Genomic DNA, 14093 nt, shown 5'->3' with positions numbered 1-14093 from the left:
TGGTGCTTGCTTCATTGTGCGATGCAGGGTCACCATAGGTCAGAAGTGGTGACTACTGATTACGTCAGCGTTCTGGGATATATAGAGGGACTCCAGTCAGTCTGTCAGACAAACTCGAGTTATTTTCTCTCTGAGACGGAAAACAGGTAAGATTAACCTACTTTTCACTGGCATTTCTAGAGACTTCCTTTCATTGTTATTACTTCAAATGTCTATCTTTGTATGTTTTTGTTCTTATCTGAGCAAACACATAGGCCGGTATATCTGCGACTTTTGTTCATCAGTTTATTTACTCCAAATAAATGTACGTGAATGCCGCCAATGTAGTTGTTTATTTTATACCCCAACCTTTCCATAAATCTATACCAGTCTCTCAAAATCTGTTTGCGGTATTGTGGCGACATCTAGGTGTAGTTTATACAAGCGGGAAAGACATCCAGCCTACCTTCTGTTTCTGAACCCCATCCAATGCCCAGGACAGATATTAATAGAAACAATTGTTATGTTAGTTTACTAATTTAATCAAATGCAGGTCGAGTTTAATCTAAAATGTAAGGCTATCAGTCTGTTTTTCTTGCTGATGTAAAGTCACTAATTGAAGATGTGTGTAGGCTAGAGAACGCAGAGGGAGCTGTCCACTGTTCTGACCGCACTAACAAAACAGCTGGTGATCATTTATTACAACAATAATAATAGTTTAGGATGGCTTATATTTCACTAGTTTAGCACAGCTCCTGATGAAACCCTGACGGCATAATGCTATGATTTTGTTTTAACTCATAACTAACTCATCATGCAAACCTTTTTATGATGGAGGATATTAAAGGCAGGGTGTTTTGTTGCTAAATGTCCTTCCCTTGCAGCCAACAGTCAAGATGAAACTGTCCATTGCCATTGCCGTGTTGATGCTTGTGTTCGCTGCACACACAGGTATGAAGCCCTACCCTATTAGGCAGCCATTACACTTTCACTCTATCTAATCATTTTATTGCTCATTCACCTCCCTCAATACTGGTGTCAATACTAACGCATTTTCACTGGTGACACGTGTGTGATGTTTCTCTCTCACACAAAAACACAAACGCATGCATACACACATGCACATATACATGCATGTACACAAACACACAGCCTCACACACACACAAATACATTTGATACTAGTCTATACAAATCCATTACTACTGAATGCATAAATCTGGCCTCAAATACACATCAATACAAATGTATTATTATGAACACACATGTACCATCTCTCTGTCTCTCTCTCTGTCTCTCTCTCTCTCTCTCTCTCTCTCTCTCTCTCTCTCTCTCTCTCTCTCTCTCTCTCTGTCTCTGTCTCTCTGTCTCTCTGTCTCTCTCTCTCTCTCTCTCTGTCTCTCTGTCTCTGTCTCTCTCTGTCTCTCTCTCTCTCTCTCTCTCCCTCTCTCTCTCTCTCTCCACTTCTGTTCATAGATCTAACACTCTCCCCTTCTGTTCATAGATCTAACACTCTCCACTTCTGTTCATAGATCTAACACTCTCCCCTTCTGTTCATAGATCTAACACTCTCCACTTCTGTTCATAGATCTAACACTCTCCCCTTCTGTTCATAGATCTAACACTCTCCCCTTCTGTTTATAGTTCTAACCCTGCCTCCTTTCTCTCTCTCTACAGAGGCTCAGGAGGCTGAGAAGACAATTGAGGAGCGTTTCACCAACTTCGGCAATCAGATGAAGGAACTAACTGATGACCTGACCGTCAAGACCAAGGACATGTTTGAAAAGATTGGGGACAGCGAGTTCGCCACCAAAACCAAGTACACACACACACACACCCCAAAACATAACCCAACATGAAATTAATTGGAGATCTACATTAGTACTCTGAAATAATTAAAGACTGAAATGACTCACTGTGTGTCTGTCTCCCCGTCTCCAGGAACTGGTTCACTGAGCAGTTTGACAAGATGAAGGCCAAGGTTGACGAGACCTTCCCCAAGCAGTAGTAAGCCTGTACACCTCTGACCCTGCTTGTCTAAGACCCCCCACGCACCCCATCACTCTTCTTGCTCTGTCTTGCCTGGTGACGCGGTTGCTGTGACGCTGACACGTGCGTTGTGCCGACAGACACAAAGGTTATATTTCCCCTCTCTGAAGAGACTGATGTCATCTCTGTGTAATTGTTATGGCTTGTTTTAATAAACATGGCTTGCTTTAATAACCTGAAAAATAAAGATACCTTTGTGATAAAACTATATTTGTGGGTTGTTATATTATGCATTTGATTTGCTACAGTAAGAAGTCAACCTGCTCATTTTTAAAGAGGCCAATAAATCCATGCAATGACAAGTTAGAAGTTATTCTGGACAATGAGTTTGATTGGCAATTATTTTTATTTAACAAGTGTCTCTTCAACTAATAAATGGGGGGCACATCAATCAATCAAATGTATTTATAAAGCCCTTTTTACATCAGCCGATGTCACAAAGTGCTTTACAGATACCCAGCCTAAAACCCCAAACAGCAAGCAACGCAGATGTAGAAGCACAGTTTTATAAGGATATGAAAGACATGAAGACCTGTACACATAATACAGACAGTATGCATAACATGTATTAAAAAAACTGCACAAAGACCAAACATTCATTTCGTCTCTGTTTATGATGCATTGTGGGATAGCTATGGGATGTTAATGTGGTCAACATGAATGGTCAGCTGACCAGTATGTCACATGGGTTAAAAACATCATGGTGGCCAGAGAAAGAATCAGTGCATTCTGACTGAAAGATACTATACTTAAAAGTAATCTGCAACACATGTAATTTCACATTTTGCCCAGACACTCCTCTAACTGAGATTCAGCAGTAAGACAAGTGTCTGTCAATAGACCCTTTCTTCCATTCAACATGTTGGTTGTGTGCAGCCTTGTAAAGTATCTCTATGAACAATGTTCAATCTCTTGAAACTTCATGTTCCTGTGCTAAGATATGCTTCCCCTTAAAAAAGATACAAACTTGTGTCACAATCACAAATGGACTCTGGATTGATGCTGTTGTTGAGCTCTCCTTAACAATGAACACTCTGTAATGCAATACAACCGACACACTTTGATGCTCTGGATATCTTGTATCACTCTGGATATCCACACGTCAATAGCTTTACTAAGAGACACTAACCAGGTCAAATAATTCTGCAGAATGAATTAATAGCAGAGAGAGTGTTCTATGAGAGATAGTGGTCTATCCATCTATGTCAATAGCAGACACCAAAGGGCAATTGGGAGCACGACACTTGCTGCTGGTCCTCCATTTCACAAGGCCCGGGCTAAAGGCACTGTTTATTCTGAGTTAATGATTACTATGCTGTCCCTGTTTACTGGAATCTGCTCCTGTGTTTGACCAGAGGTCAAGGGTCAGACGTAGGGGGGTTAGAGGGGGTCCAGGGGGCAAGAGGGTTGTGCACCCCACCAGGGAATACTCATATTTTCACCCTATTTTCTGGTGGAGTGTCATGATAGTGAGCAGCTTTAATCTGCTCTCTGTACCCTCTTCTCACAACAACCAACTATTGTGCTGTGTCTGTCGACAGGACCAGAGGTGAAGAGGCGAATGGACAAAGGGAATCAATGGAAAAGCAATAGCAGGAAAACAAGATATGAAAATGACATCCACAGTTGGTCATGTATCAGTGTGACATTCAGCATTATGCCTGAAACTGATGTGTTGCAGAGAGAGAAGAGAGAGAGAAGGAGAGAGAGAGAGAGAGAGAGAAGAGAGAGAGAGAGAGATAGATAGGTATTTTAAAGTGGACTCCTCTCTTGAGTTCTGATGACTGAGACATTGGGTCTAGTTCAAAACAGTACTCTATTTCATTGACCTGCTGTCTTCTTAAGGGAGCACAGAGATATAAAGACCTGGTCTGAATACCTACAAGCCAACATGTCTACTCGTCTTTATTAAAGGAACTTTGGGCAGCTATCCAGACAATCTTGAAATTGAAAAGATTATGAGAGATTAATGTAACCTTTTGGCAAATGCTAGGATGAAGGTTTAACATGAGAGGCTTTTTTAAATGTGTTGCTAAGAGTTCGTGTTTCTTTTGGGCAAAAGTTGATACTGCAGCAGCAGACACAAGTCATGTATCTTATTTCACAATATTTTTCAAGATATTTTGTGTTAACCATTTTTTTTAGGTTAAAATAAATTATTTGACAATGACGTAAGATAATTTAGCTAGGTAAAAAAATATATATAATCTAAAGGGAATTATCACGTTTCGGTTTTTGCAGTATACCCTGAAAAATCTTTTCTCAGAACTTAAATAAATAAAGAGTATCGAACCACTGGACTTACTTACGACTGACTCACTGATCATCTAAGCCAATCCAATCAGTCCACCACTTCCCACCCAAAAACAGACCATCGGTCAGTGGTCACCAAAACAAGAACAAAGTACACATGCAACCAAGAAAAAGAGCTGTGAGAAGTCCTCTAATTCAAATAAAGTGACTTGATTCCACCAAACAGATTGACAATACTGAGAACAAACACTAAGGTAAAACGCTCCCTAAAATGCTCTTTCACATACTATGAATTGTGTATTGACCAGCTGTTTTTATACTGGAGGCCAGCTGTTATGAGTGATACCGTTGATTACATAAATATATAGACATATCAGTGATATATCATTTGAATCTATGATTAGTTTTGTTTGGGGTGATGAAAAATGTAATGTACTGTTTATTGAATAATTTAATTTAATGTAATATCAATTTTATAAGTGAGATGTGTATTTTAGCCAAGTCTTCCGTCTCATTCTGTTTCTATGACAGATGCCAGGGAAACTGAAGCTAGTTGCTCTCGTCTTGCTCATTCAAGGTGTGGCTGTGCATTTCTTTTTTTAGTCTATCCTCCATTGAACTGTTGACATGGACTGGTAGTCTGTTACCTACTGTAACCTACTGTAACCTCTCTCCTCCATAGCATGTGTGTCCATAGTGGCCCAGATGCCAGCCCCAGGGGACTCTGACTCTGAGGGGGTTCTGCAGAGGGCAACAGAGGCATACAGGTACAAACAGACACACAGTCACCATGGCCGACCATGTCGTTTTAAGGATAAGGGTAAAAGGGGTGCGCTCAGTAGATGCTGCTTCCAACTGATTTATTCTTGTGTGTGTGTCTTACAGGGCAGCCAAAGTTAAAGCCCAGAGAATAAGAGAGGCGGTGCAGGCCTTTGCTGGTGCGTACTACGAGGACCACATCAAACCAGTGTCTGATCCCTACATGGACTGGGCCTCAGCCTCCACCAGTTCCTTCTGGGACAGAGTCAAGGAGAAGATTGACCAGTACAGACCCATCTAATGGCACCTGAATCTTTAGGCAGACAAACACCCACCCAGCTCACTGCCAGCACATGTATTCATGCAAGGTGATTCTAGGGCTGATTCTATGTTCATATACACTAGGGATTACAACTAGAAGAGCGCGTGAACAATGCTGTATGATTTGACTGGTGAATGAGGACACCCATTTACTGGTGTTTCACTAACCTCAGCACAAGGGTTGTGATAGTATTAAAACTGCCATAGAGTGTATTAGTATCATACCGTTTTGGCTCACATATTGCATCTGAGTAAGTCAATTAACTATTGTGAACCCCCAAAATGAATTCAAACGAAATAAAACATTTAAAAAACATTTAGTTGTACCATTATAGTGTTGTGCCTTTTCATTAAATTTCCCTTGACACAGTCTACGCTCCTCACATTCATCAATCTCTGAACTGAATGAAGTAGAAAGCTGAGAGAGACTGAGAATAGATTTTAGAAAGGCAGAGAGAAAGCAACAGGGAATGACAAAAAGGGAGAGAAAGAATGAGACAGAAAGAAAGAGACAGACGGACAGACGGACAGAGACATCAGTGATGGGAGGGACATCTACAGACTGTGCTGAAATCAGAGTGTTATCTCGGTGAGAGTTGACAGTTGAGATACAAGGTTCAGCAGGGGTGTCTGACTGGAGGGGAGACGTGTGTGACCTGCAGGACGTTTCTCTCAGCTCTCTCTGTGTGGACAGACAGACAGACAGACAGACAGACAGACAGACAGACAGACAGACAGACAGACAGACAGACAGACAGACAGACAGACAGACAGACAGACAGACAGACAGACAGACAGACAGACAGACAGACAGACAGACAGACAGACAGACAGACAGACAGACAGACAGACAGACAGACAGACAGACAGACAGACAGACAGACAGACAGACAGACAGACAGACAGACAGACAGACAGACAGACAGACAGACAGACAGACAGACAGACAGGGAGATGGGAGTGATAGATACAGACTGTGCTGAAATCAGAGTGTTATCTCGGTGAGAGTTGACAGTTGAGATACAAGGTTCAGCAGGGGTGTCTGGCTGGACGGGAGACGTGTGTGACCTGCAGGACGTTTCTCTCGGGTCTCACTGTGTGGACTGCAGACATCGATCCTGGAACACAGTCAACACACTCAGGGCTCTGTTTCATTCAATCAAAACCATAATCTGACTAACTGGGATACATGAAACACATTCATATAGACAGTGAGAATGGACCTTAGTGTGAATAAACTGTTGAGATGATATTTGTTAGACATTGGGAAGAGTGATTTGTTGTTGAGTTCGTGAATTCTGAATGTGTGCAAGAATACAGATTTTCAATGAGTTACATAGAGGCAGTCAAACATACTGGTTTATGTTCCACACAAATGTTGACAAATCAATTATGGAAAACTTTCAGACACAGTTATAATGCTTAACAAGATCCTTCATTCAAAAAAATCTATTTCATGCACTGATATGCAAACATTTTGAGGAGAATTTAGGCTTTCCTTCGTATGCAGAATAGGGCATTGCAGCATAAATAGATTTCAGAAACCAATCCAAGTGATAATCTGGATGCATTGCATCAACTGTCTCAAGTGCAATGGACTTTGTGTAGGCGAACGAGTGTGTGGATGTTTGTCCTATAGGTACAGTGGGTTCTGGTGTGTCTGGTGCGTGGGTGTGTGTGCGTGCGTGCGTGTGTTCGTGTAGGTGTTTGTGTGCGTGCGTGTTTGTGTGCGTGCGTACCTGTGTGCATACTCATTAGATGACGTTTGTTTACTCTCCTCACTATATCATGGTGTCTACTTGTTCAGATTGCTTTACAGACAACTCAGCCACCAAAGGAGACTGTCATTTAATTCACTGGGATCTGTACACCCACTACAACAGGAGGTCATCTTTTTCTCTCTCTCTTCTCAACTTTTATAGATATGTTATTTCAATGCTCTAGTAATCTAAAAATATATAAATGTATTCATGTAAATGAATTTATTTTCTCATGCATTTTAAGATGCATCATCCTTTCCTATCAGTTATAAACAGCTCAACAGTCATTGATGCTTGATCAGAATGGTGTGATTTCTAGTCTAATAAATAGACAGGCATTGCATTTGACTTCATCTAAATAATGCATATAAATTCCTATTGTGTTTGTCTTTTTCTTTCAGAAATGAACGGAAAGTTGGCATTAGCCTTAGTGCTTGCACTCCAAGGTAAGACTGAGAACCTACAACACACACCCTGCAGAACTCAAACCAGATTTGTGTTTTTTCATCAGAAATGAATGCTTATAGGTAGCTTCATGTGCGTGTAAAATAGTGTTTACTGTTCTCAGATGATTAACTCATAGATTTTAGATGTGTATTAAAATTTGAGTTTTTTGGCAAAAACGCTGTTTATCCATTGTTTAGCTGGAATGGAAGGTTCGTATCCTGTATATTTTACTGTGATATGTGGTTGTCTCACCTAGTTAGCTTAAAATGGATTAGAGCATCTGCTAAATGACAAAAATGTCAAATATAAAGGTTTTACATACAGATATATTACTGTGTTGAATATTTTTAAATAAAAATAATTACCGTATATTGATGTCACAAATGTATAATTTGTTCAGCTCTTTATAAAAAATGTAACTATTTGTCACATTTGACTGTGTAAAACCTGGCTGTAATACAACTTCTTTCTGTGGGAGAGATGATATAACATTTAGTTAAAAACCGTGATTAATTGTCTCTGAAATTAAACCCTCGTGATATTTGAAACAAAGACATGGCTGTCATTGAACAACCCCATGCCACGATTAGACAAAAACGATCTCTTCCATAATGTCTTGAAACAATAAAGGCAAATTTACCAACATTTATGAAAATGGATATATAGTGTTCATTCCAGCCGTTTATACAACAGAAGGTAATAGCTACCTTTGACCTCCAGCTGTGAACATGTCAGTGACAGTGAGAGAATATGTCAGCCAACAGGAATGCATAGCACAGTTAGTTGTATGTTTATCTGAGAGGTGATAGGCTTTGAACTGTGATGGACTTGTGGAGGTGATCGACCGACCACGTTGAGCAGTGACACTATGGGCATCAGACCCCACTGCTACACAATCTGTAGGGATAAGAGAGACCTCATATGTCAGGTTGAAATGGCCTTTGATTATTTCAGCCGAGTTTACTCATCATGAGAGGGATCAAACCAAGTGACCAAACTATCTCCACTACACAGACACTAAATCAACCTTACTCACACACACTGCCTGGTTATGCGAAGCATTTTACTATATTAGGGCTATTTTGAGGCTATAGTTGGTCCAGTGGTTTTAGATACTGTATAACAGCAGTCAATCAAGTCAAGCAAGTGCAATTAATTAATACATACTATCTCTTCCCTGTCTCCCCTCCAGTCTCTGTGTGCCTGTGTCAAGTACCAGAGCCAGACAAGGAGCTGGTGGAGAAGTATGAGGCCATGAAGTCTGTGTTCTACAAGAGGCTGATGAACGCCTACGGCAAGGTGCAGGCTGCTGTGGGGCCTATGACTGAGAACCTGGGCCAGGGCCAGGGCCAGGCTGCCAAAGACTACATCGAGGAGCTGCAGGGCAACCCCAAATTCCTGAGTGCTGTCAAGATCGGAACGTGAGTGCCCCACCGCGACACAACCAAGTTAACTTGTCGCGTCGATCCAGACCCAGCATTGAGTCAGTCTGTCGATGTCCTTCTGTTGTCCTGCTTGTTTGTGTGTCTATCCGTCTGTCTGATTTACTGTCAGTTCTTCTGTCTATCTGTCTATCTGTCCATAACTTTGATTTCAAATGATTATAGGATCTTAGATGCTGACCCTTCATGCCTATCAACATGTTACCTAGATATTTGACCATTCTTTATTAGACGTTAACCACGGGACACATCAGAACTTAAAATACAATTTAAGGTATTTCAATTAGATTTCACTACATTTCAAAACAAGTATTCAGATCATCTTTATTTAAAAAAACAAGTAGTTGGAAATAGACTTGGAAAGTATTTGAAATGACTGATATACACTGGCTCAGATAGACTCCCATGCATTTAACCCAGGTATTTGAAATACAGTTATTTGAAGACTATTTGTTTTAGTTCTCAAATAAACATTCAAATACTCAAATAAAAGTACTTGTTTTGGGCTGTGTATTTCAGAATACTCAAATACACAGATATAAAAATACAAATACTAAAATACACATGTATTTGAACCCAAGTCTGGGACACATAGGATGGCTGTTAACCTATGACACACTGACATCTCCTCCTGTCTCTGTGTGTGTGTTGTCCAGTGGTCTGGCCCAGGAAGCAGCACCCTTGGTGGACAAGGCCCGTATGGCCGGCCTGGGTCTGTACGGACACTATGTGCGCCCCCATGTCGGCACCTACCTGGACGAGGCCATCACCTCCATCAAGGTTTACCTCGACAAAGTCCTACCCGCTGAGGAATGAGCCCTAGATAGCCTCCGTCCCATCGGACCGCCCCACACGCTTGTACCTTTCCACACAGGGCTTGGCTCCGCTTTAGCTGTGCTTCTGATACATGTATTAAATGCTAGAGGGGGGAAATACCTGAAGGTGATTGAGAAGAGAAATGCACAATGCAAAACACATCCCCTCCCGGTTTCTATGTCAACACTTTCCCAGACATGACTGTTCAAGGGAAACAAAGGTCAAAGCATGCTAGATAGGAAGATTGACATCTCGCAAGAGCTTTAACATTCGTTCAACATTGTGCATGTATATAACTACGTGTTTGATACTCTAACAGGAGTGTGTGTGTGTTCAATAAAGATCTGAAAGTTGAAACTCTCGACTGATACTTGTGCATCATGTTAAATTAGGGATAATGGTGCAGAAACATTTTTACTCATCCATATGAATAATAATATCATGAACCAGATTTTTCTTTAAATACCACAAGTGAGAAATGTTGATCAAACTGCTTAATTGTTTAATTATTAAGAAGTTATGGATAGCACTTTATTTTAGGTTAAAGAAATTATGTACTTATTATTATTATTCATTATTTACATGGTAACATGGTAAATACACAATAACAACCTATAAAAACATATGTTTCTTTTGGAATTCATTAAAACAAGCACCATTTGGTACCAGGTGGTTAAAGCTGCATTTTGAGATTTTAAAAACACACAACAAAACTGTAGCCCGTCATTTGTTTTTATTGAGAAGAGAACAGGACAGAACAGAGGAGAACAGAACAGAACAGTACAGGACAGAACAGATGAGAAAAGGACAGTACATGACAGAACAGATGAGAACAGGACAGAACATGGCAGAACAGATGAGAACAGGACAGAACATGACAGAACAGATGAGGACAGAACAGAACATGACAGAACAGATGAGAACAGGACAGAACATGACAGAACAGATGAGGACAGAACAGAACATTACAGAACAGATGAGAACAGGACAGAACATGACAGAACAGATGAGAATAGGACAGTACATGACAGAACAGATGAGAACAGGACAGAACATGACAGAACAGATGAGAACAAGACAGAACATGACAGAACAGATGAGGACAGAACAGAACATGACAGAACAGATAAGAACAGGACAGAACATGACAGAACAGATGAGAACAAGACAGAACATGACAGAACAGATGAGGACAGAACAGAACATGACAGAACAGATAAGAACAGGACAGATGAGAACAGGACAGAATAGGACAGAACAGGAAAGAACAGATGAGAACAGGACAGATGAGAAAAGGACAGAACATGACAGAACAGAGGAGAACAGAACAGTACAGGCCAGAACAGATGAGAATAGGACAGTACATGACAGAACAGATGAGAACAGGACAGAACATGACAGAACAGATGAGAACAGGACAGAACATGACAGAACAGATGAGGACAGAACAGAACATGACAGAACAGATGAGAACAGAACAGAACATGACAGAACAGATGAGAACAGGACAGAACATGACAGAACAGATGAGGACGGAACAGAACATGACAGAACAGATGAGAACAGGACAGAACATGACAGAACAGATGAGGACAGAACAGTACATGACAGAACAGATGACAACAGGACAGAACATGACATAACAGATGAGAACAGGACAGAACATGACAGAACAGACGAGGACAGAACAGAACATGACAGAACAGATGAGAACAGGACAGATGGGAACAGGACAGAATAGGGCAGAACAGGACAGAACAGATGAGAACAGGACAGATGAGAAAAGGACAGAACATGACAGAACAGAGGAGAACAGAACAGAACAGTACAGGCCAGAACAGATGAGAATAGGACAGAACATGACAGAACAGATGAGAGCAGGACAGAACATGACAGAACAGATGAGGACAGAACAGAACATGACAGAACAGATCAGAACAGGACAGGTGAGAACAGGACAGAATAGGACAGAACAGGACAGAACAGAGGAGAACAGGACAGAACATGACAGAACAGAGGAGAACAGGGCAGATGAGAAAGGACAGATGTGAACAGGACAGATGTAAAACAGAGGAGAACAGGATATATCAGAACAGGACAGAACATAACAGAACAGATGAGAACAGGACAGATGAGAACAGGACATATGAGAACAGGACAGAACATGACAGGACAGATGTGAACAGGACAGAACATGACAGAATAGAGGAGAACATGACATATGAGAACAGGACAGAACATGACAGGACAGAAGAGAACAGGACAGAACATGACAGAACAGAGGAGAACAGGACATATGAGAACAGGACAGAACATGACAGGACAGATGAGAACAGGACAGAACATGACAGGACAGATGAGAACACGACAGAACATGACAGGACAGATGAGAACAGGACAGAACATGACAGAACAGAGGAGAACAGGACATATGAGAACAGGACAGAACATGACAGAACAGAGGAGAACAGGACAGATGAGAACAGGACAGTTGAGAACAGGACGGACGAGAACAGGACAGATGTCAACATGACAGAACAGATGAGAACAGGACAGATGAGAAAAGGACAGAACATGACAGAACAGAGGAGAACAGGACAGATGAGAACAGGACAGAACAGATGAGAACAGGACAGATGAGAACAGGACAGAACAGGTGTGAACAGGACAGATGAAAACAGGACAGGACAGATGTGAACAGGACAGATAGGAACAGGACAGATGTGAACAGGACAGAGGAGAACAGGACAGAACATGACAGAACAGAGGAGAACAGGACAGATGTGATCAGGACAGATGAGAACAGGACAGAACATGACAGAACAGAGGAGAACAGGACAGATGAGAATACATATACTAACATACTGTATACTATATACTTTGAGACTTTTGTAAAAACATTTTTTTTTATGTCAAAGTGATTTACAAATGTTCCCTCAGTTTACCACCACTACCATGCCACCAGAGACTTGTCTGCCAATGTGTGATCCACACTGACAATAGGGTTGGGTGATTTTAAGATTGCATCTTCTATCGACGATATTTGACAACCATTGATGGTGACGACATTGTAATGTCACAAGCGATTAGCATATGTAAATTTGACTGCACCTCCAGATTCCGGCAGCTGACAACAGAGCAGTGGAGTGAGCACACGCAGGGTGACATGCCAAATGGCCCATTCCCTATTTGCCATAGCAAAATACATTTCAATACATATGCGATAGTTGGACTATTAACATAATGCAAGAGACCAATGTAGATGCACACAATACCCCATAATGTCAAAAGTGGAATTAGGTTTAACACCATTATGTTCACCCAGAACAGCGAACTCAGCAAGATGATGGACTTGTAAATGTTGACAGAGGTTTGTCCATAATTTGCCCTGATTATCTTTTTGCATATTCTGCAAGTGACCGGTCAGGTCTGCTGGCTCACCTTAATAATTCGGCCTGAAACCGAAGAACTGCCAAACAGTCAAAGCATGGTGGTGGAGCCTGGTGTGGGCAGCATAATGGTGTGGGGATATTTTTCATTGGCAGGAACTGGGAAACTGTTCAGAATTGAAGGAATGATGAATGGTGCTAAATACAGGGAAATTCTTGAGGGAAACCTGTTTCAGTCTTCCAGACTGGGACGGAGGTTCACCTTCCAGCAGGACAATGACCCTAAGCATACTGCTAAAGCAACACTCGAGTGGTTTAAGGGGAAACATTTAAATGTCTTGGAATGGCCTAGTCAAAGGCCAGACCTCAACCCAATTCAGAATATGTGGTATGACTTAAAGATTGCTGTACACCAGTGGAACCCATCCAACTTGAAGGAGAGGTAAAAATCTGTCGTTCTGCCCCTGAACAAGGCAGTTAACCCACTGTTCCTAGGCTGTCATTGAAAATAAGAATTTGTTCTTAATTGACTTGCCTAGTTAAATAAAGGTAAAATAAATAAGGTAGGGGTGGTATACAGAAGATACCCCAGTTTGGTAAAAAAATAAAAATATCCATATTAGGGCTAGAAAAAATTAAATAAGGAAAAAGTAATTACAGTCCATCATTACTTTAAGACAAGAATTTAAGACTCAAGTGCAGTCGCAAAAACCATCAAGCACTATGATGAAACTGGCTCTCATGAGGACCGTCACAGGAAAGGAAGACCCAGAGTTACCTCTGCTGCAGAGAATACATTCATTAGAGTTATCAGCCTCAGAAATTGCAGCCCAAATAAATGCTTCATAGAGTTCAAGTAACAGACACTGTGAAATATAT

At 41.1% G+C, this 14093-nt stretch overlaps 3 protein-coding genes across 4 annotated transcripts; all 3 read left to right on the top strand.

Annotated features, from left to right (window-relative positions):
* LOC109881783 (apolipoprotein C-I-like) lies at positions 1-2237 on the top strand. The gene is made up of 4 exons (XM_020473896.2): positions 1-146; positions 864-930; positions 1656-1797; positions 1920-2237. Exons 2-4 carry the CDS (start codon positions 876-878, stop codon positions 1984-1986), a joined length of 264 nt encoding a protein of 87 aa, XP_020329485.1. The 5' UTR covers positions 1-146; positions 864-875; the 3' UTR covers positions 1987-2237.
* Positions 2238-4399: 2162 nt separating this feature from the next.
* Positions 4400-5686, top strand: LOC109881792 (uncharacterized). Of its 2 annotated transcripts, XM_020473905.2 has the most exons (4): positions 4400-4534; positions 4812-4857; positions 4963-5047; positions 5166-5686. In XM_020473905.2, exons 2-4 carry the CDS (start codon positions 4812-4814, stop codon positions 5338-5340), a joined length of 306 nt encoding a protein of 101 aa, XP_020329494.2. In that variant the 5' UTR covers positions 4400-4534; the 3' UTR covers positions 5341-5686. The 2 variants fall into 2 exon arrangements, with proteins under 2 accessions (XP_020329494.2, XP_031642967.1); XM_031787107.1 differs by lacking the exon at positions 4812-4857 and having other exon boundaries at positions 4410-4534.
* A 1237-nt stretch (positions 5687-6923) lies between these two features.
* Positions 6924-10178, top strand: LOC109881785 (uncharacterized). The gene is made up of 5 exons (XM_020473898.2): positions 6924-6999; positions 7168-7246; positions 7522-7566; positions 8760-8988; positions 9666-10178. Exons 3-5 carry the CDS (start codon positions 7524-7526, stop codon positions 9823-9825), a joined length of 432 nt encoding a protein of 143 aa, XP_020329487.1. The 5' UTR covers positions 6924-6999; positions 7168-7246; positions 7522-7523; the 3' UTR covers positions 9826-10178.
* Positions 10179-14093: the final 3915 nt, after the last annotated feature.

This window comes from Oncorhynchus kisutch, linkage group LG13, assembly GCF_002021735.2.
Source record: "Oncorhynchus kisutch isolate 150728-3 linkage group LG13, Okis_V2, whole genome shotgun sequence".
Taxonomy (NCBI): domain Eukaryota; kingdom Metazoa; phylum Chordata; class Actinopteri; order Salmoniformes; family Salmonidae; genus Oncorhynchus; species Oncorhynchus kisutch.
Note: the sequence above shows the minus strand (reverse complement) of the source record. Positions and strands in the feature narration are given on the sequence as shown.